The sequence below is a fragment of the Grus americana genome, chromosome 1, assembly GCF_028858705.1.
Source record: "Grus americana isolate bGruAme1 chromosome 1, bGruAme1.mat, whole genome shotgun sequence".
Lineage (NCBI taxonomy): Eukaryota > Metazoa > Chordata > Aves > Gruiformes > Gruidae > Grus > Grus americana.
The window spans coordinates 107,379,209-107,401,624 of NC_072852.1; the positions used below are offsets into that span (position 1 = coordinate 107,379,209).

Genomic DNA, 22,416 nt, shown 5'->3' on the forward strand with positions numbered 1-22,416 from the left:
AACATTTTTAACCTATTTTTCATATATCAGAATATATGTGTGCTTTCTAAGGTCCTTACCAAGGGTCCTTTTTATTTTATTTTTTTTTTAATTTTGCTTTATTCTTTGCTTTGTTTCATATCTGTTCAATTTTATTTATTCCATGTTTTCTTTTTGTTTTGTTTTTGTTTTTAGTTGTGTCTGGTAAGTTGAAATTTTATTGGCCATCTTCTAATCATCGTATCACTGTGACGGGAACTTCTCCTCCCCTTCCCATCCATCCCCTTCCATGTCCTTCAACCAGTCAGCTCCCATCTTTTACTTGTTATTGACAAGACACATCGCACAGAATAAATTCTGCATGAAGTATGGGTAACTTAATGGCAAAGAGAAAGGTAATGGGTTGCTAACTTTCTGTCTGTTTTTACATGATGTAACGAGTCGAATCCTAATGTCTTCTTTCTTCAGTGACGGCACTAGTTGAACTTCAAAGTGTCCTATGAAAAATATTTTTGTTTTAAAGGTCTCAAGGATAGAAGTTGTTCTTTCCTTAAGTGGATTATTATTTCAGCATCTTTTATGGTATATTCATCACACACCACATGTATGTGACCTAAGGTGTGAAAGCAAACTGAAGTTAAAAAAAAAAAGATGGTGAAAATGCTTCCAATACATGGAATTTAATAGCAAAGTTCACTTAACCCTGTTTTAATTCTTGTGACATTGAAGCTGATAGGATTTCTATATTTACCTTAATGACAATAGATTTAGAATAATACACATACGCATAATACACCTATGTATTTAGAACAGTATACAAAATGCATATTTAGAATAATATCTAGAGAAACATATACCTATTTACATTTTATAAATTCTGCCATGGTTACCTGAAAGACTGAATTTCCCCTCATTTTTTGTGTTCAGTAGTCCCTGAACATTCTAGTACCTTCAGGTACTAGAATCACAAGCATTCAGCTATTTCTCCATTTTAATCTCTTTATAGCTGCACTCATTCTCACGTTCAATGAAATCCGAAACCTTATAAATCCTATGCCCTAGCATGGGATTTAGAAACCCTCAGTTCCATTTTGTGTGGCATTGTGTCACAGACTAGGACAGAACCAGTCAAGGCCTAGATTTAACTATATGCTAAATTTATTCTTGTTAGTGGAATCCAACAGCATAACAAAGGTGCTTCGCCCTCGTCTCCATTTTCCCCATCATACCTCACAACCCTGTGGCAAACCCCCAACAGTTTCACCTTCCGTTCCAAATTAAACATGCTGTCATGTCAAAGTCTTCCCGCATCTTCTTCCAAGGTATCGATTGAACGTTTTGGAGCTAAATGTTTTGAAGTCTGCTAATTACTGTAGGTCAATCTCACCTTCACTTTGGGTAGTTTCCTATGTAAGGAAATTCTAGGAAAGGTAGCATTTGCATCCAAATCTAAATAATAATGTGTTGTGCTTTAAAAATTCCTCCCAAAGAGCAGGGTCGTAGGAAGAGTATATTCTAATATGAACTCAATAGGGAGCCAAAATAAAAGGCATGAGGAACAGATAACTGAAAGTATTGGCCCACAGGAACACTGAAAGCAATTTTCTGAAAAAGGACTTTGAGTGTTATTGAATTCATTCTAGAGAAAGCCACACTTATTTGATGTTTATAAAACACATTGAGTGATATCTTTAAATTATATGATTCACACTCTATTTTAAAGGAAAATCTTGTAAATAGAGAGATGTTTGAAAGGAAAAAAACCCACAACAAAACCACCAAAAACATTTCAGTTATTAAAGTCAGATTCAAAACATCCCCTTTATTCTCAACCCAAAGAAGAGAGAGAGCATAATTAGTTTTGGACAGATGATCAGAAGGAATTGGAAATTAGTAAGTAAATGGACTTTCATTTAGTGCACATTTTTCAAGAAGTGAGAGTTAACAGCCTATAAAACAAGGTAGATTTCTTTTTTTCGGTGCTAGCCCCATCAAAATATCTAATGCTGTCATCTATGCTGACTTTTTTTAATGTGACTGACATGATTTTTTGACATTCTATTTACTACCGGATGAAGGGGTTGTTTTAGTCTGTATAAATCAAACAGTTTGGACAATGCCGGCAGTATTTATAATGTTAGGCTGAGCAGATGTTTCAAATTTGCCTTCATTTGCATATATATTTTGTTTGAACATGCCCTTGCCTATGTAAATGAGGAAGACATTTAGCTCTGCTGTTCCTTTAAATTCACTCCTCTTCAGTAATTGGACTGAGTATTTTTAATGGTTATAATTTGTTCAAAAATATTTCTGAGGCTTTTGACTTTAAAATTTTTTGAGACCTCGTCAACATCAAAAGTCTCTTATCTAAGCAATTAAGGGCTTTTTCCCTCCTCAGCTTTCCTAAATCAAAGATAATGACCTTTGTGCATGTAAGTCTGAATTCCTAGTTACTCGACAGTTTTTATTGCAGCCCTTGACAAAGCGTGGCCTGTGGGCCACCTGTCCCTCAAAGGTTTCTCCTTTCTGACGTGTAGCCGTACTCCTCCTCTTAAGAACGAAATTGGAACAAATTTGTTCGTATTGGTGACTGTTGCTCTGCAAGTTGTCTCATTAACTGCGTGGGACTTAATTCCTCGTATAAGTGGTCAGTAATAAAAGCATGTGATGCACAGTCGGAGTTTTAATTGGGAGGTCCAGCAACAGAAAAGATGATCCGAGTGATGCTGAAGCTGTGGCTGTTAGAGACCGACGTGTCTTTGCGCTGCCTCTCCTATTAAAGAAACTTAACTAGTCTGTGTTACGCCATTTAAAGTCAGTAGGCAAATTGTGCTTTCAAATAGGCTAACTTTGGCCTTCTGATAGTAGTGTGATTTATTTTTTTTTTGGTATTTTCCTTTCAGAGCCTCCACAGTTTGTTGTAAAGCCTCGAGATCAGGTAGCTGCACTGGGGAGAACGGTGACTTTCCAGTGTGAAGCAACTGGAAACCCCCAGCCAGCCATCTTTTGGCGGAGAGAGGGAAGTCAGGTAAACCAGCTTTTCTGTCCCTTCCTCCTGGCAGTTTCTTGAAGAGATGATATCACATGAGAGAAAAATATTGTAATTATTGTTTTAAAGGTGTGGAAAATAGGTCTAGAGCTTGGAGATGCTTGATATTTCTTCTCTATTTCTAAGTGACATGCATGCTAGGTGATGTCAGCCTTACTAGAAAGGATATCTGTGTTTTGCTCAATCTCCTGTTTTATCCATGAATGTAAAAATAAATCTATGAAACACCCAGAAACATTCCGTGTTTCACTGCTATGAAAATCTTTTTTCACCTACCAGGGAGAACTTTTAAGAGATGAAGAGGTGACTTAATGCTGAAGTTTGTTTGACCTCCCAAACACTCCCAAATGTTCGGAAAGTTTGGTTCTGGGTTTATGGTGCAGGTATTAGTTTGCCACGTCTTTGTGTGTGTCTGGCAAACTGAACCATTTGCTGTATTGATCTGCATCACTGCGTGGGTAGGACTCTAGTCTGGGGCTGAGGAGATCTACTTTCCCCCACAGTCAGCTGGCTGACAGGTCATACCTGAATAGGTCACCTTTTTCTCCCAGCTTCCTTATTTGAATGGGAGGGAAAAATATCTTCAGCTTCTTTGTAAAGGAAAGCCAGTGGGTGAAACACAATATAGCACTGCAAGAGAATCACAGTTTTCTTTCAGAGTCATCTTCTGAAGGAGGGATGTGACACAGAGTATTCTTTATTGGAAGGAAAGAAGGAATGCAGGATTCTGGTTTTCCTGTGAATATAAGGAATGAATGGTGCAACAGCATATGACAGGGTTCTTTGTGTTACAAAACAATAGGCCAGAGAAATTGAGAACGCTTAGAGATTGGCTTCTTTACTCCATTTGCAACATTTCTGTCTAGTATCTAAGTACAACTAGACTGCTAACCAAATTTAGATTATAATCTTCAATGGTATAAGTATGCCAGTATATTATGTTTGTATTCTTGTATGACCTGGACCTTTTTTTTTTTTTTTTTTTTTTTTTTTGCCAAATGTTGTCTAGTACATAATATTTCTGGCGCGTTTTTGTCTCTGCTGAGTGGTGACCACTTGTGATGATGGAGGGAACTGGAGGAGGAGATAAATGAACAGGGTTTCCTGATACTGAAATAGAGAATGTTGTGTCCCATTCCTTTGGATGATTTTTGGAAATGCAAAATGTAGTTAAGCAAGACAGAGAGATAAAAAATAGCCTCTGTGACCTTAAAGTATTCTCATTCACAAATTGTTCAGCCAGAGGTAGAAATTCAGAATCAGTATTTAGTGTAAAGGACTTCTACTATTTTGATTGCAGTTCTGATTTTTGACCACTGTTGGTAAATACTATGTATTTCATACCAAAAGTCTCTAAGTAGAAACTGGCATAGGATTTAATTCTATATTATAAGATTCATTATAGGACACAAACACTATGATTAGAAAGAGCTAAACAGCATCTCTTTTTAAAAAACCACTCCATTCTTAGGAAGGCAAAAGTTAAAATACAAATAAGTTAACCAACATCTGCATTTAAATGAAATAAATAGAATGCCCTGGAGTAAATTCTAAAAAAAGGATGTTAAAGCAAATTAGCTTCACCACAGTTGCTTGCACCATTATGGTATCTGTACATATCACATCTTTGCTAGTGCCCAGCTTTGACCATAGAGGGTGTTAGAGCAATCCCAAAATAATTACACAATTATATGTGCATATCTGCACCTATTTTATCAGAAAAACTCCTATAAAATCCATTGGCATTGTAGCATAGACATGCTTACAATATGTAGAGCAGAAAGTTTTATGTATAATGTGAAAAGATGAATTTGTTTAGATGTATGAAAGTTAATATTATTGATGTTTGAATTTATTTAACCCTTTTTTCCCCCACTTTCTTTCCTGTACATCTTGTAGAATCTACTTTTCTCATACCAGCCCCCTCAGTCATCCAGCCGATTTTCAGTTTCCCAGACAGGAGACCTCACTATCACCAATGTCCAGAGATCTGATGTTGGGTACTATATCTGCCAGACTTTAAATGTTGCAGGAAGTATCATAACAAAAGCCTACTTGGAAGTTACTGATGGTAATGAGATCTTTATTTTATCATTTCCAAGTTTTTATTTGTATTTGAAGACAGCAGTGGGATGATATGACACTACTTTGAAATCTGCTTTGTATTAGATGTGGATTACACTTGTCTTTGAACATAAAAATCCTGTTTTGGCCATCTCTGACAGGGGGTTAAAATTTTGGATATTGTGTAACACTATATTTCCATTTTGTGTTTATTAAGTATAATTTAGCTTATGGATTTTTGTCAGATCTGTTAATTTATCTGGCTCTTTTTAGCTTCCCCTACTAGATGTAGTTTACTTTCAGGTTGTTTGCTGCCTAGCTCTTTGTCCTTATTATTATGTGTCCATTTGCTTAGCATCTCCATTTACCTGTTTTGTCCCCATTTTTTAATATTGCAGTATAGCAAGGAAAAAACCTCAACCTGTATGGAAGTCAGTAGAATAACATACAAATGAAGATTATTATACATTGCTTTCTAGGAGCAGTTAAAAAATTAAGATGAAAAAGCTACAGGGAGTATGACTGCAAGCAGTAATGTATGCTGATGGGAGGCGAATTTGCCAATTATCAGAAATACTTCATATTTTTAATAGCAAAGATACACAGAAAAAATAATAATCTTAGCACTTATGGAGAAAGAGGATAAGGGCAGTCTATGGAGGGACTTTGAAGGGAGGGAAGCTGTGTCTGAGAAGAGTTTCCATAAACTAGGCCTTTGCCCTATAGAAAACACAGAAATAATGCAGTACTAGAAACATGCAGTGAACCTGGAGAATTAAATTGTTTATTTATGCCCACCGGACTGAGATTGTTTGGAGGAATAGGACTGCATCCTCTCACAGGTGGTAAGCCACATTTCTTAATCCACTTTTATCCATTTTTCACTGGGGAGAAGGCCATGGCAAGGTGAGAAATAAATTTTAAAAAGTAAAGTAAGAAAATTAAAGAGTTTTCCTGTTAATGACCTATGCTATCTGAACTTGGAAAACATCAAATTAATTTAAATATATTTCCTTTATTATGACTATATGCTCTGGATTGATCTGATGGGTAGTTGTTTTCTATAATGTCTTGGGACAATATTTTTTTGGTTCTTTTATAAAAGTAAAGGCAGGATACGTGGAATGATACCCCGGTATTCCTAACTGTAATAGAAGTTGCCATCAACTTCAGTGGCACTTCAATTAGCCATGGATTTCAGTGGCATTAGATTTCTCCTGTAGAGATCGGTCATCCTCTTACCATTGACAACTGCAAAGCTCTTTACAAACTTGTCAGAGTCAAATACAAACTAAAAGTGAGCTTATTTTGACTGTCTCTGCAGAGAAAGATACTAACAGCCTCGCAGTGCATTGCAGTGCATTGCAACAGGTTGGGACAAGAAGTAAAGGATAAATTATGCAGTTGAAAACACAGAATGTCATTGGAACATGCAAATGAAATTACAGGAGTTGGAATTTAGCCAAAAAAAGCAGTACTAACACCCTGTCTGTTGTTACGAAAAGTAATTTAGAAATTTCTAATGTTCACAAATTATCAGAACTTCAGGTTTATACTTCAGCTACCAAACCAGTTTTTAAGTTGCGTGAGCCCCCATGACACTGCTGAACAGATTTATGTCATTTAAAGTTGTGGTTATTTTCACATCATCAGTCCATGTCATGTTGGATGGTACAGGTAGAGGAGGTCACTGAAACACAATAAAATAGCTTTTACCTCTCTTTTTCATTTATCCACTGGATAATGAAAAAAAAAAACCCTTGTGTAGACAATCATTCTTTTTTCTGTGAATACTGAGACTGCTTTATACCTTTCTGTGCACGGTTATTGAATAACCAATGAATAACATTTAATTATCATTGTCTGAAAGATGCATTAAAATTGATGCAAACACACTGTGGGATTCTCTTTGTGACTTTGAAGTCATATTGACAGATTAAGTCATCATAGAACTAAAAGTTAGAAACTACTGGAAAAATATTCCTTAGTTGAAAATTTTTAATATGGTCCTATTGATTAGCTTTGTGTTTGTTTTACCCTACTGCTAGGCATGTCCCAATTAGGAGATAGCACCAAGATGAGTTGATGCTACCAAGTAAAATGTTTTAAAGAAGTACATAGTTGCCAGGTTATCCCCTGCCTGCCTACCTCCTTTTTCTCTGTCTTTGAATGCTGAAAGTATGAATTCTGTTATATGGGCCTGCAACGTGATAGAACGTGAACAAGGTGAAATCTGTGCCTTGATGAAGAATTTGCAAAGTCCTTTCTCGTTCCATTATCACTTTATAAAGACATTGGGAATAGAGAATGCCTAGCAGATACCACTATGTAATATGTAATGCTTCTTTAATTTCTGAAAATACTGTGTCATGTATCATTTTAAAATTCTGTAGTTGTGCATCATTATAATGTACCCTACCCTGAATAATGCATTTTAATTACTTGTTTAATTATCTTTAGTTTGTTTCAAAGCCTCAAGCAACTGCTGTTGCTTAGATGATTAGAAAATTGCTTCCAGTTGCAGAAATCTCTTTCCTGTTGTTTCTTCTGGCAGTGATTGCAGACCGGCCTCCCCCCGTCATTCGACAGGGTCCTGTGAATCAGACTGTGGCTGTAGATGGTACTTTGGTACTGAACTGCGTGGCCACAGGCGCTTTAATGCCCACTATCCTCTGGAAAAAGGATGGGATCCTCATTTCTACCCAGGACTCTCGCATCAAGCAGTTGGAGACAGGAGCATTGCAGATCCGATATGCCAAGGTAGCTTGAACTGGCAAACAGGTTTTCTTTTTGTTTGACTTTGTTTTTTCACCTCCGGGCACTTTTCATGTAGTAAATCTTATATTTAGAATTAATGAAATGTTAAATAAATATATTAAAATATTTGATACTTCATGCTTTCAGATAATTCATTCTTTTCGCTTAACAACTTATTCTGCCTAGGGCACATTATTTCAGATTTCATAAGGAAAAATGCTTTTAAGAGGTATTAATTAAGGGACTTAAAACGTGAAGGGGAAAGCAAAACTTGTATTTCAGTAAGACAGATCCTTTAAATTATTTGGGCTTTAGTACGAATACATTAAAATGTTCTAATTATTTCAAATGTTTATAAATAAAGCCTTTGTTTAGCATACTGCAGTAATAGAGCCATGTACACAACTTTTTCAAAACAATTTTTAAAGTTTAAACATATTCACTTGACAGTGTAAACATAGCTTAAAAATGGTTAACCACCTGTCAAATACCTGGCTTCCTTAGGGAATCATAGCAAGTACCTGGTCAGTATTGCTGGTCATGCCTCATATGCTGTAAAATGTTTTAAAATGTTAAGTTTTAGCATACTGGCTATTCTCTGCTATCTTTTCTGTGGTTTAAAATGTCGTATTTTAAAAAAAAAAAATAGGCTTGAATACATTACTATGTTCCCTAGAGTTGCCCTGTTACCAATTACAAGTTACTCTGCTTAGAGTTTGAACCTCTGATTTTTGAGCACTTCCGTTCAGCTCATCTGCTGAGGCTGGGACCTTAGGAGGATACCATTTCTTTTTTTGGGGGAAAAAAAGAAAGTCTTTTGAAATGTGATTAAATCACATATGGACAAATAATCCAACATTCAGAACAGGATGAGAATAGCATATGGAGATTCCTTTTTGGGTCTGCTGTGGAGTGAAATTTATACTAACACAGGGAACCCCATATGTACAAGGCCCTGTGCAATATTTAAGCTTTGTTTTAAGGATGTCATGCTCCCCAGTGCTGCAGTCCAGACAAATCCCCAGGCATTATTTAGGCAGAAGGTTGACAGTTGCATGGGGTCTAGTCATCTGAGCTCCTTCTCAGTTTATTTGTTAGGACCTCTGCAGAGTCAGGAATAAATGCTACAAGAATTGGCTTTCAGTTTGTTCATTACAGAATAGCTAACCTTAAATTAGAATCTGCAGCTTTTCCAATTCTTTATCGAATGCTCAGAAATAAGTATCCATTTTCATTTTGCAGCACACAAAATCCTAACTTCTAATGGAAGAAGTTTCTGGTTCGAAGTTTTTGCAGCCTAATACGTTTATCCATATTCATGGGGGAACATAGAGAGCTGTAATTACTTTTCTAGCCCACTGAGTGCCTGATTGTTTCAAATATTTATTCTTCTCTTTTCCCACTTAGCTGGGCGACACTGGTCGGTACACCTGCATCGCTTCAACCCCTAGTGGCGAAGCTACGTGGAGTGCATACATAGAGGTCCAAGGTAAATCAATTAGGGTTTCTCTGCGTGGAGAAAATATATAAAGGAAAGTCAGACATTGAAATGCAGAAGTTATCTGTCTCTGTCATAAATTGCCAGTGCAGATGTGAACAGCATTTAGCTCACAGCTGCTTCCTGTCTATACTCAGCACTTCTCTCTCCCTTGTCAGAGTTTGGAGTCCCAGTGCAGCCACCAAGACCCACTGACCCAAACTTGATTCCTAGCGCTCCATCAAAACCCGAGGTGACAGATGTCAGCAGAAATACAGTAACATTGTCATGGCAACCTAATTTGAATTCAGGTGCAACGCCAACCTCTTACATAATTGAGGCCTTCAGGTATATGCATCTCGTGTCATCTCGCTGTACTTACACTTACGTATAACATGTTGTTCAAGAAGCACGTGCTAACCTGTGTTTTGCGTGTTTTATCCTTAGCCATGCATCTGGTAGCAGCTGGCAAACTGTAGCTGAAAATGTGAAAATGGAGAGTTTTGCAGTTAAAGGGCTAAAACCTAACGCAATTTATCTGTTCCTTGTGAGGGCAGCTAATGCATATGGACTAAGTGACCCGAGCCAAATATCTGATCCAGTGAAAACTCAAGGTAAGCTTTTGATACTGAACATTTTGGGTGTACACAGTGGCTGTCACAAGTTGACTGAGCAAAACCAGATGCAGGAATTCTGTTAGCTTTCGTATGTCTGTCTATCCTGGCTATAATATGTGCTAGATAGTAAAATACAATGTTTAAACTTGCATTTCCCTATAACATAGATTCTAAAAGCTGCTTAGACAGCATATTGCATTGCCTAAGGGAACCCTAGTGTCTCTTATCCAAAGATAGTTATATCTTGCAGACTAGCGCTTGTTAGCAACAGTAGTGATCCCTGATTTTTTAAGTTGTCGCACAAACTCTCAAATTCCATGGAAATGTTACTGTTATGTCCAGTGAATCAAATGAGCCTTAAGACTGAGACATAGAGAGAAACACCACATAATTTAATTTGGTTTCTGCTGCATTAGGAAAGAGAGAAGTTTAAAATTTGAAGGAATCGGGCATCATGAGGCAGTATAGAGGAGTTTTTGGCAATATATTAAAAGTATTGCAATAGTACTACTATAGAAAGTAAAATTTAAAATAACTTTGTGTTTAGTGTAGAAAAAAAATGACATTTGTGATGTTGTGCAGGGAATAATGTACTGCAACTTTGCAGCCTTCATTTTTCCAGTGGAAATATTTTGATTCTTAGAAGGGAGAAACTGGACATACTCTTTTTCAAAGTAAAAGTGATAATTCTTTTTTTTTTTCTTCTTTTCCTACTTACTGGAGATATTGACCCATTGGCTTATTAAGAGTGCCTGTGTTGTATGTTTGTTTCTTTGTTTGCATAAGTAACTACATGTTTGTTTTTAAAAGGAAGTTCCTTAAAGGAAGCAAAGCATTTTCCTTTGGTGACTTTTCATTTGTTCTGAAGTTGGTCTGAAAGCAAGTCTATCTCATTTCCCCTGGAGAATGAACAATTTCGCATTGCTGTCCTTTGTTATTATGCATTTCTCCTAATGGGTGGCAATTTCAATGGACATATAGACAGCAGAGCCAAGGCCACATGGAAAATAGGGATTGCACAGGTCTGTTACCAAGGAGAGATTTAATAACCTTTCTGTGATTTCTGTATTCCTGGGAATAGGGCAACACATGTTATTATGCAGGCAGGCTGCAGTATTTTGCACAAGTCTGGTTTTCATGCAATGTGGTTTCATTCCTGGAGATGAGATAGCGGGTCTGAATATCCCAAATTAACTGATCACTGTCCTGACTGATAAACAGCGAATGAGGCAGAATATTCTGTTCACTCACAGAACTGAAAGGTTTGTCTAGTAGGGCTGAGAACCACACAAAGGCTGAATGAAAATAACAACCAATATATAAAATTTTCATCAATAGTAAGAAATTTGATCAAATGTCAAGTTCTTTAAAGCAGTTCCACTCTTTCTCCAATACTGTTTCAATTTTGTGTAAATTGTGGTCTAGCTAAGTAAAAAATTTCCCAGTACACTTTTGTCTAGAGGGTGGTATAGTCTTTTCCTAAGTGCATGTCCGGACCAGGAACCTAACCTACCTTCATCTTTACACTTCACCAACATTAACAACACACTTAGGTTTTCTCACTGACAGTCCCTGTCCTGGAAGTTTGGAGCCAAAACAAGAAAACGTGCGTGATGTTGTATAGTCCAGATGTGCAAATGGCTAAGCCTATTAATAGTTTGATTCATATTGTTGATGACTCATCTTTTATGACTAGCAAAGATAGAACTGATTATTCCACTGACTTTCCTGTTACATGCTAAGCAGGACGATATTTAGGCAACTCTCCAAACAGAAGCTTCTGTCTTTAATGCTTTCAGACTTTGGGGGGAGGGAAATACTCTGATAAATGGACTGTTTGGCAGAACATACTACATGTGGATACAGGAGTGACTCAGTGTTGGGTTTTTTGGTTTTGTTGTTATCAGTGTTCCTTGCTAAGACTCCAGATTTGTCATACACTGGATGCATGCTAACCTCAGTGTGCTGCTTCAACTTTGAAGAAATCCCATCTTCTTGTAAATATGTTGAGGAAACTGTATGATAAAATTTCAAAGTGATATAGGCTTTGCATTCCCAAATGGGAACTATATTTCTGAAAAGAGACTTGTCTTCATGCCTTGTCCTTGCACAGTCTTACAATGCTTTTCGTTATTATTCAGACAAGACCAAAAGCTGGTAAACTGAGAATATGACCACCATGCAAAAAGCATGCTTTACAACTGTCGCACTTGTATTTAATGTGTCTTCTATATCAGCATCAACTGTGCTATCCAAAACTCAGCTTTCAAGATAGTCTACACACCTGCAGTGACATTACAGTAGTTGTAGCCGTATATAAATATATACGCAATTTCTGTGTACTCTTTGGCACTTCTTGTAAGCAGACAGGTATGGAAATTTCCAAGGTCTTCAGAGAACAGAACCCTGATCTTGCCTAGGCAGTAGAGGAGGTCAGGCAGGGAAGTAGTAGGCTGGAGCAAAGTTTATGTGATGCATTACTCTGTATGTGGATTAAGATTCATTAAAAAAAAAAAAAAAAAAGAAACCACTGTAAGTATTTTTCATGAATCTCCTAGTCTGTCATTTTTAGCCATAGTCAGCATGGTATTTGTTTAAAAAGAAATGATCAAAGAGAGACATATGAAATCAATACAGAAACTATGTTACTCTGCTGTCCAAAGTACATGTATATTTTAGACACCCTATTAGTGATTGCCCTATAAATTTTATACGTCTCACAGTCATTCCATTTCAGTTAAATATGCTTTTCAAGGGCTCTGCATACAGAAAATATGTGTTTCCATTGTACCATTGTGTATTTTGAGAGGAATTTGTCCCTTCATGCACATGAACAATTCTTTTAGCTATAAGATAGACCAAACGTCAGAAGAGCCAGACAGCACTCAGCTGTGCTCTGCCTCCTGTTTACAGAAGTCACTTGCCATCAGAGAAGCTGCAGCCACATGACTCATTTTTCTTAAGTTGTTACATTTCTTTTGTAGTTAAAACGAGTAAGTTTGCCCATCAATTTATCTGAAGATACAGCTTCTGCTTTTGCCTCTTTATAGATTTCCTGGTCTCTTGGAATTTGCAATGGGTAATAGAATGTTTTCTCCTCCCAGCAGGAAAGAATAAAGAGATACTGCTGTAGTCATTTACCAAAGACATCTCTGAGTGTGATTTTTCTTTTTATGCAGCATTTCCCTCCTGTTTCTCTCTGTCAAAGAAAGTGCAGTGCATTGATTTGGTATTACCTAAGCATTGGTGATTTGCTCGGGAAAATATGCCATTTTTTCGTACATAATTGGGAAGTACTTAGGGTAAACTTTATTGGTGATAGCATCACATGCTTTATGATACATTCATTTGTATTTACATGCACTTATTTTAACAATCATATATACTTGTGAGAATGGAATCTTAAATTATTACAGATGTTCCACCAACAAGTCAAGGTGTGGATCACAAGCAGGTCCAGAGAGAACTAGGTGATGTGGTACTACATCTGCACAACCCTACTATCCTGTCTTCATCCTCAATTGAAGTTCATTGGACTGTAAGTAGAAATTGGTATCATGGAGGTGGTTATATATACTGCTGAATTGTACTGTTTGGCTGCAATGGAGTCACACTTTAAGTAGCTGTGTAGTTGGTATGCCTGCAAATGTTTTTTCTATGGAATGAGTGCTATTTGGGCTTTGCTTTCCTTCTTCATTACATTTTGTCCCATTTTCACCATTTTATGTCTCCATAGAGAGTGCTGCTTACAATATGGTGAGAGTTTGAATCGTCCTCTGGAAGTTAAAGGACTGACTGATCAAAGCCTTCTTATGTCATGTCATTTGAAGCTTTTGCACTGCTTTCAGTAGGAAGTGTATCAGTCCCCTAATGAGATAACATGGGCACTTCCCTGTCTGTCAGTCACCAGTGGAGAGAAATACTGCATAATTCTGTTTGAAAGTGTTACCTCCATCCTACATACATACTGAGAAACACACCCAAACCAATGTAGCCTCACCCGAACCTATCCTTTCCCACAGCGCTATGAATACACACAGTACGGGGAGAAGAGACGAAACAGGCAAACAGTTTTGAGATGTTGCGTTGATGTTGCTCTGACAGGAGGAAGCAGGAAGTTGGCTGCATGGAGGATATAGCAGAGGAAATGAGAGAGTGAGGCAATAATACTGTAGGAGTCCTGAAGCAGGGGGAATAGGAACATCCGTCAAAAAGATTCAAGTAGGCTTACAAGGCTGAGGCCTCAGTGAGAGAAAGGATTAGAAATGGCTTATGGAGGGATACATTTGGCAATCAGGAGGTAGAAATGAAGAGAAAGGACAACATGGGAAACTGCAAGTACTAAGCAATGAGATAAGAAAATGTAATTCAAAGAAGAGCAATTGTTTTAAAATTAATGCAGAATGAAGTAAAAATGTGGGATAATTATAACAGGTGCAGGAATAAATCCAAAGGGAGTGAGCATTGAGGTCTTTTCAGGACTTGCTTCTGAACATGTCAATGTATTGGCAGGGACAGCGTAGGAGAGCACAGGGCATAGCCCCTGCCAGGCCATGGCAGAACATTTTGAACAAGAACAAAAGGTGTTTGACTTTGTAGAAGAGCTCTAGCCCAATGGTGTCCTGGTCCATGACCAGGGCTCCTCGGTGCTGCAGGAGTACAAATAGTATCTGCTGTGTTGCAGAGTAATTACAGTGTCACCTGCAGTACGGCCACCTGCAGCAGGCAATCTCCTGTTTTAACTAATAATCTTAAAACATCTTTGAGGTTCGTAGCACGATTTTGTCTGACCTTTACTTACAGAACAACCTTTTCCAGACAGGCAGTTTTTGTCGGTCTCTTGGGTGGCCTGTGGCTTCCAATTTCAAAAATAAGCATTACCTCAGTTTTAGCTAACACACGCATTCTTTATGTGATTATTAAAAAATGAAATGTGTTGCTTTTTGGAGTAAAATTGCAAGCAAACAGTTTTATTATATCACTGTATGAGATTTTTGAAAATAGGGAAAATCTGATGCACTTTTAAAAATTTTGTTGTTGTTGTTATTGGACTTTCTTATTCATCAGAAATTGAAACCGGTAGTTAAAAGACAGTGAATGCTCCACAAGAGATGACTTCTCTAAGATAGCTTTCTGTTTCAGTTATAGCCAAACACATTGAGTCCCACCCTCATTTACATTAAGATCTCTTTCTTCATACATGTGATATAAAATGACCTCAGTCAAAAAAGCACTCAGGACCACTGAGTATCACTTCGATCTGCTTTTCCAAGTCTGTGTTACCATGCTGAGTTTTATGAGTCTCTTCAGAGCCCTCTCAAACCGGCCCTTTCCCTCCAGCGGAGGAGCCTCCCACTGAGTGGGTGGACATGGAGGAAGTGCTTGGACAAGCCTGCCCTCTGACAGAGCCCGGCCTAATCACAGCGATGGAGATAGTGCCAGCTGGCTGCCCTTTCAATTCAATTCGCCTTCTCCAGAAGGAAGCAGGCAGGAAGCTGTGCTCATTTCATGGATTTTGGGAGGCTTCCATGCCGCGGGAGAGTTGGCAGGCTCTCCCTTTGATCTCCATATTCATCACCCTGAGCTGTGGAGCTGTAGATCCCCTGCCCTCGCCCTCCCCGCTTTCCCTGCATGCCCCCTGCCCTGCCAGGCAGATTCGGATGGGCGGAAGTCTGGCCTGTGCTGAGCTCCATCGCTTCGCGGATGCAAAGGCTGTTCCTTTCGTGGAGCTGGGGCACGTTATACAGCTCCGTTATCCCCCTTTAATGCCTTCATAAATCCACGGAAACTAGCGTGGCTCTACCAGCATCGAACAGATTAATGCACTTGTGAATCAGGCCTGTAATTTGCTGCAATGCAAGGAGCCTTTATCTGCTTTGGCAGTGTTGTTTACTTTGAATAAAATGAACCGATAGTCCAAGGGCCGTGCGTAGCATCACAGACACCATTCCCGGGTCATATTTATTAAAGGATGTGTTGTATGTTCTGCTGTCTTCCCAGGTGGACCAGCAATCCCAGTATATTCAAGGGTATAAAATTCTGTACCGGCCTACACCAGCATCCTATGGAGAGTCGGAGTGGTTAATCTTTGAAGTGAGGACTCCAACCAAAAACAGCGTTATCATTCCCGAGCTGAAGAAAGGTGTAAACTATGAAATCAAGGCTCGCCCTTTTTTTAATGAGTTTCAGGGAGCAGATAGCGAAGTGAAATTTGCAAAGACCCTGGAAGAAGGCAAGTAGGAGCCAGACTCTCTTCATCTTTCCTTTTTGAAGTAGTAGTCTGGCCTGCTTTCCTCTGATATGTTCATTATTTGATTTTGTTTGAAGTGCGTACTGTTTGAGAACAGCAATCTGCGGCAGAGGAGGCTGTGTTGGACTGATCATTATGTGAATTGTTTGGTGACACAGAAGTAAATATTCAGAACCGCGCGCGAGAGGCGGAGAGAGAGGGATGTGCAAAAATCCCCTCCAACACACAATGGGAAACGCGCTTTTTATCTTCACTGTAGTGTGCACTCCTCCCTGCTGAGTTCATGGTCTGGTCACAAGTGACTTCTGTCAGATTCAAGCACTTACTAATCACTATCTTGAGTAGATAGCAGACACTACAGAAATCATCAAAGCACTAGAGCTGAGGGAATGGAAACCACATTTTTAGAAGGCTTTCATATCTGGATCAATCAGTAAGACAAAATGAAAAGATGAGTGAGGGCAACATATCTAGTGGACTAAATTATGTATTTCCATCTCATGCATGTGCTGAAAAGAGAAGGTTCGTGAAGCTGTTCCTTTTGTTGCTGCTCAGGCATAATGAGTATGCAAGATGGACAGTGCCTCTGAATAGAGATTTCAGTACCTCTGTTGGGATGTGATACCTTTCCCTTTCTCTCTTCCCTCCCCAGTATAAATGCTGCATAGCTCTGGTTTATTGCTGCAAGTGGTTCAAGAGGTGTGCTTAACTGCATTCATCTTAAGTATCAGCTAAGCATCCTGTTTTAGAAAAACTATTTAAAATTCAAGACATATTTTTTTGTTATAAATGTGTTAATATCAACACATTCTGTCCTGATTTCAATAAGTTTTGTATTACTCATTATTTACACCCTAGAGGAGCTGAGGTTTAGCATTCTATTGAAGTCAATTTATAGACTTTATTTTTCAAAACTGTTGATCCTGGAAGAAGTGATTTGAGACCAGTGAGGAATTCAGTGCTCGAGACTGTGGCATTCAGGTAACGTGTATCCAAGTTGGGAGAGTCTGGTGGCCAGAGTGACTTCTGTCCTGCACAGTGAGACTGCAGCAGAACTCGGGAGCCTGGGTGCAGGTTCACATTGCTTTCCTTCTGTATCCTTTTAGCTTGCGGGCAAGAACTGCCCTTAATGAAGGGTAGGGCATACAAGAATGCATTTGTGTAGCCCAGAAACCAGCTTCCTCTGAGAAGAGCTCACCGTTGCATGTGACGAACTTAATCGTTCAATCCTTCTCTCCAAACAAACAGCTCCCAGTGCTCCGCCTCAGAGCGTTTCAGTTACTAAGAACGATGGGAACGGGACAGCAATTGTGGTCACCTGGCAGCCGCCCCCCGAGGACAACCAGAACGGGATGGTTCAAGAATACAAGGTACTGGTTGGCACGCCTTCGTCCCCTGGCAGAGCCGGTCCTGGCCAGGTAGTGACAGGTTAGGTTGTTCGTGGATGCTTGGCTCCATCTACTGGTTAGTCGGAGCAAATGAGGTAGAAAATCACTTCTTTGAATCAAACTCCATGTTTAGTAATTTCTCTAGATGGTAGAAAGCAATTAAAACAGCCTCCATAAATCAAAGGAAAGGGTCAACACTCTTAATTAAAACAACTACCTTCTTGCCTTCATTATAAATGGAGAAATGCACACACAAGTAGACAGGGAGCCATACCTGTTTGAGAACCATTTTATTACTCAAAGACATTGGCTGAGGTAATAAATATAAACAGGCTTAATGAGTTGAAAAGCTCAGGGATAATAATTAACAGTGTTAAGATCTGAGTAAATTATGTGTAACTGGGTAGTTAAAACAAATGGAAAACTTTCAAGTAAAGAATGTGCTTGTATAATACTAAATGTATTTAGTGTATAGAAATTTTTCTTTTCTTTCACACAAACACAGCTCTCATCATGCTATTTAATTTTTAACAAATTGTAAATACATTTTAAAATATTTATTATTTGATGTTCATTGAGCAACATCCACTGTATTTATTTTTAGTTCAAATTGTTTTGCAATAATTTACATAGCAAAGTAAATGAAGCTTATTTTTCCTAAGCAAGCTACAGACATTTTAAATGTCTAGTTGTGGATATCAAGTAAGTTTTATAGCTAAGGAGAGGCGGGATCTTTGGTTTCAGTCTCCTGCAAGTGCACATTATTGAGAAAATTTTTTAAATGAGAATGTCTTGGCTATTTTTTCAAGTTAAAATACTGTGCTATAGACATATATTCCTAGCCATCGAAATGCATTCTGCTATTTTTTTTGTCCTGAGTAGAAAAGGGAAGAGATCACCAAGCTTCATGGTCAATTTAGAGTAATAAAATGCCTTTCAGAACCTGGTCAACTGGTAAAAAAAATCACTTTATGGCTTAGTTTCAGATATATAATGTAATTGGGAAAAAAAACCTTGCAAAGTTATTTTATTTAAAGACAGACCTTGAGCTGGAGAGATGGAATTATTTCCATCAAGAAACTGCATCAGAGGAACGTTAAGGTTGTAAGGACAAAACAATAAAAGTCAGGAAATTCACATTTCCCGGTGGATATACTATCTAACATACCTCCTACCATTCAAAGGTAATAGGCTATCAGGTGTAGGAGTCTTGTAGTGCTTGTGTAGCAGTAGATGGCACACTGGCACATTTCACACCTATGTTTATTGTGTGGGTGCCAATATTTTCCTTTGTGCTTTTCACCGTGGGCAGAAAACAGACACAATGGATATATATACATTCGCTATTTAAGTTGCTATATGTAATTAATATTTTTGTCGGAAAACATACAGAACTAGTGATTTAAGATTAAGACCTAATAACAAGAAAAAACAGAGAAATCTTGTAAAATTTTCTCTTTTTTTCTTTTGTCTTTGTTCTTCTACTTCCTGTTTTATCCCAGAAAATAAGGTATCATATGTGGGGGAATTCTTTGTTTTCTCAGCAACTTGGATCTAAGGCAGGAGTGTACCTACTGTAATTAAAGGATAAAATAAATAGGAAAGAGGATACCATTTAACTGAAGAAGTGTCAGTAGCACACACAAAAAGCCAGAAATTCAAATCACAGCAGAAGTCATTCCCTCCTTCCCTAGAATGAAGTTAAAATTCTCTTATTATAGTAATTCTATCTTCAATTATGTGTCTATTATAATGTGAATTCCTCCTTCCTTCATAACATTGTAAAAGTTTATTTTCACTTGCCTCTTTGGGTAGGTATTGAATGTAGTCTGGCAAGTACTGAACAACCTGACGTTTAACCCTACATTCTTGTTTTGTGAATTTCTCCATGTATTTGAGCACCTAAGAACAAAACATTTTTATGAATTAGTAGTACATAGTTCCAAGTACATAATAAATTGTTTTTATTGTTTGTACATACACCATTGTACAAAGTGACAGCAACAATTTCTGTGAAAATGGCGTAAGTCAAAATGTAGATTTAAATCTTTTGTTCCTCACTTTATCAAATTCTTATTTACAGAAGAGCATTTTCATGGACCAACCTTTAGGATATAAGAGCGATGTTACTAATATTACTAATAATTATACTACTACTGACTGAAGCATTCTCTACTTCGAGTATAAAAAGGAGATTCGACTCTCTTCGTGTGCTCTGAACTGCTCTGCGGCGGCAGTTATATATATGCTGCGTTGGGATTCTCTTTCAAAGGAGCTTAAAATATATTTCAGCTCCTCACAGTGTCCCATAGCCTTGTTTCAATCCTTGGCATCCAGAGAAGGAAAAAGGGTCTTACAATGTCCTGAAGCTGAAATAAAATTTCCAGTGTCCGGGAGGAAAGGGATCTACAGAAATGGCCGTAGCAATTGTTCTATACATGAAACTCTAGCTCACTCACCTGGTAATCCCCACAATGGCAGAATTGCACGAGGGATTAAGAGCAGCTATCTGGGTGCTAAATCTTTAGGGAGCTCAATATGTCAAAAGTAAATTCTTCCCTCCTGTGTACAATCAGCAGAGATTCAGAAATGCTGGTGTTCTCAGGAAAGTTTGCTGCTTTGCAGATAAAGTACTGAATTTAAGTAATTTAACTTTCTGGATAAATACTCACTGTAGAGAAATACATTTGTGAAAAGGGAATAAAAAAGAAATCAACACAGCTTCATCAGGTTTTTAGCAGATCTAGATTAGCTGCTACTTCACCTTTAATAGTAGTTGGGAGTTCGACCATTTGCCACATCAGTGATGCAGGCCTGAAGAGATAAAAATATCTCATATTGTTTCTCTCCATCATTTAATATCACTGATGTAATTTATAAAGTGGTGAATTGAAGTCGTTAGACCTGTGTCTTGATCGCAGTCAAAAAATGAGATCTAATATCATGCTGTTGTCTCTCAATAGAGGACATATTACTTAATCCTTGCCTCTTGCTGCCATTTTTTAAAAAAAGACAACGTTTGGATTTCAGCATTAAATTGATTGTCTTGTGACATCATATGATGAAAGACTTGCCCTTGCTCTTGAGTGAAGAAAGCCTTTCTCAATGAATGATTCCTGAGCACGAAAATTGCAAATTCATTTAACTGAATGCTCTTACTTTGTTGTTTATGTGAATGACTCTTGGCTACAAGGCTTCCCTTATTTGTTCCGTGTTACCAATGCTTTTAGTTTTATTAGCACTGTTGTCGCTGGATGAAATGTAAATGAACAATAAACCCATCAAATCATTTTAGTAGTTGGAGCTGCTCTTTGGAACAAGAAGTATCTTTCCAGTATTCATACAGTGCCTAGGACAGCAATCCATGACTGCAGATGTTTGAGTAGTGACAAATTCTAAATTTCTTTATCCAGTAGAAAGGACTGTGTCATCCCTCCTTCTACCGCTTAGCCTTTGGTGTTGAATATTGAACATTTATAAGTACACTTACTTCCCTGCAGGTTTGGTGTCTTGGCAATGAAAGTCGATACCATATAAACAAGACGGTAGATGGTTCCACCTTTTCTGTAGTCATCCCCTCCCTAGTTCCTGGTATTCGATACAGCGTGGAAGTGGCAGCAAGTACTGGGGCAGGACCTGGAGTGAAAAGCGATCCCCAGTTTATCCAATTAGGTAAGCCTACTGGTAATCCTACCTATTGGTTTCAATGATTTTTGTTTGTTTGCTTTTGTCTTTTATGGCACCAGAAATAATTTCAAGACAAGTGAAATAGATAGTGTTACTTGATCTCTGGAATAGCAGGATTTGGCATTTCTGCTTTTAAACTTGCCTTAGAACTACATTCTGAAAATGGGATTATAACAACACAGGTTTGGGGGTTTTTTAATCTCTTCATTCAGCAGTGCTTTTTGGTTATTGATTTTTCAAAGTGAATTTTCACACTTAAGATTGGTATAATAAAACATATAGGGGTGTATGAATTGCTGAGTATTGGCTGACTTTAGTTTAGGGATGTAATTTGTCTTGATCAGATTTTATCTTTCTTTATTGAAGCAAAAAACCAAGAGCATGCTAAAATTAGGCATAATAAGTATCAACTATGTATGAAAGCTAGTAAAGAACCTGCGTACAGGAAAAAGAGGTACACAGATGACTTAAAACAATCTTGACCTCCTAACTTCATTTATAGCAAACATCCCTCTGTTATAAACGCAGATCAGGGGCATTGTTTCTGGATGTATCTGAGAGAAATGCATCTTTGCTGTTGGTTAGCTGAAGATTATTTAAAGTAGCTTCAGGTATAGTCATATGCTGGTTTACCAGTATGCCTGTATCAAAATACCTTATCATTACAGTATGTAATTGTGAAAGCAAACTCAACATGTTGCTTTGGACTTTATGTCCCGTCTCTGTGTTGTTAGTAGATCTTCATTGTTATTTCACTTTTTATATTTAAAAATCTATAATTACTGCATGTGAGAACAAGACTGAACAACTAATACATTCCCTGGAAAATTACATGTGCATTTCCTTGGCTATTAAAATGGAGGTCATCTTTAACTTACTTAACTTATACAGGCATATGATTCCCAATTACATTAATAGAGATTTTATGACAAAATTACACACAGTTTATATGATCTTCCATTAATATGTGTGAAACGCCATAGTTACATGTTGAATTGTTCTTTCCTACAGCTAGCTTCCATTCACAACTCCCTACAGCCAGCTTTCCAAAGTCAATTTTGTTCTGTATGGCTTAGATTTTGAAAATTTTACATTAGTGAGGTTTATGAGTGCGCTGTTCAAAGACAGACTTTATAACTGCTTTTTTT

The 22,416-nt window shown here is 37.8% G+C and overlaps 1 protein-coding gene across 6 annotated transcripts in view; it reads left to right on the forward strand.

The window, feature by feature from the left end:
* Positions 1-22,416, forward strand: part of ROBO1 (roundabout guidance receptor 1) — a 736,398-nt gene that overhangs the window by 669,987 nt on the left and 43,995 nt on the right. For all 6 annotated transcript variants that reach the window (XM_054805401.1, XM_054805419.1, XM_054805438.1 and 3 more), the window contains 10 exons: positions 2,883-3,007; positions 4,928-5,099; positions 7,647-7,852; positions 9,257-9,338; positions 9,506-9,674; positions 9,774-9,940; positions 13,360-13,481; positions 15,944-16,175; positions 17,442-17,563; positions 21,082-21,253. In XM_054805401.1, the coding sequence (XP_054661376.1) occupies positions 2,883-3,007; positions 4,928-5,099; positions 7,647-7,852; positions 9,257-9,338; positions 9,506-9,674; positions 9,774-9,940; positions 13,360-13,481; positions 15,944-16,175; positions 17,442-17,563; positions 21,082-21,253 (1,569 nt within the window). The remainder of the gene's footprint in view (positions 1-2,882; positions 3,008-4,927; positions 5,100-7,646; positions 7,853-9,256; positions 9,339-9,505; positions 9,675-9,773; positions 9,941-13,359; positions 13,482-15,943; positions 16,176-17,441; positions 17,564-21,081; positions 21,254-22,416) is intronic.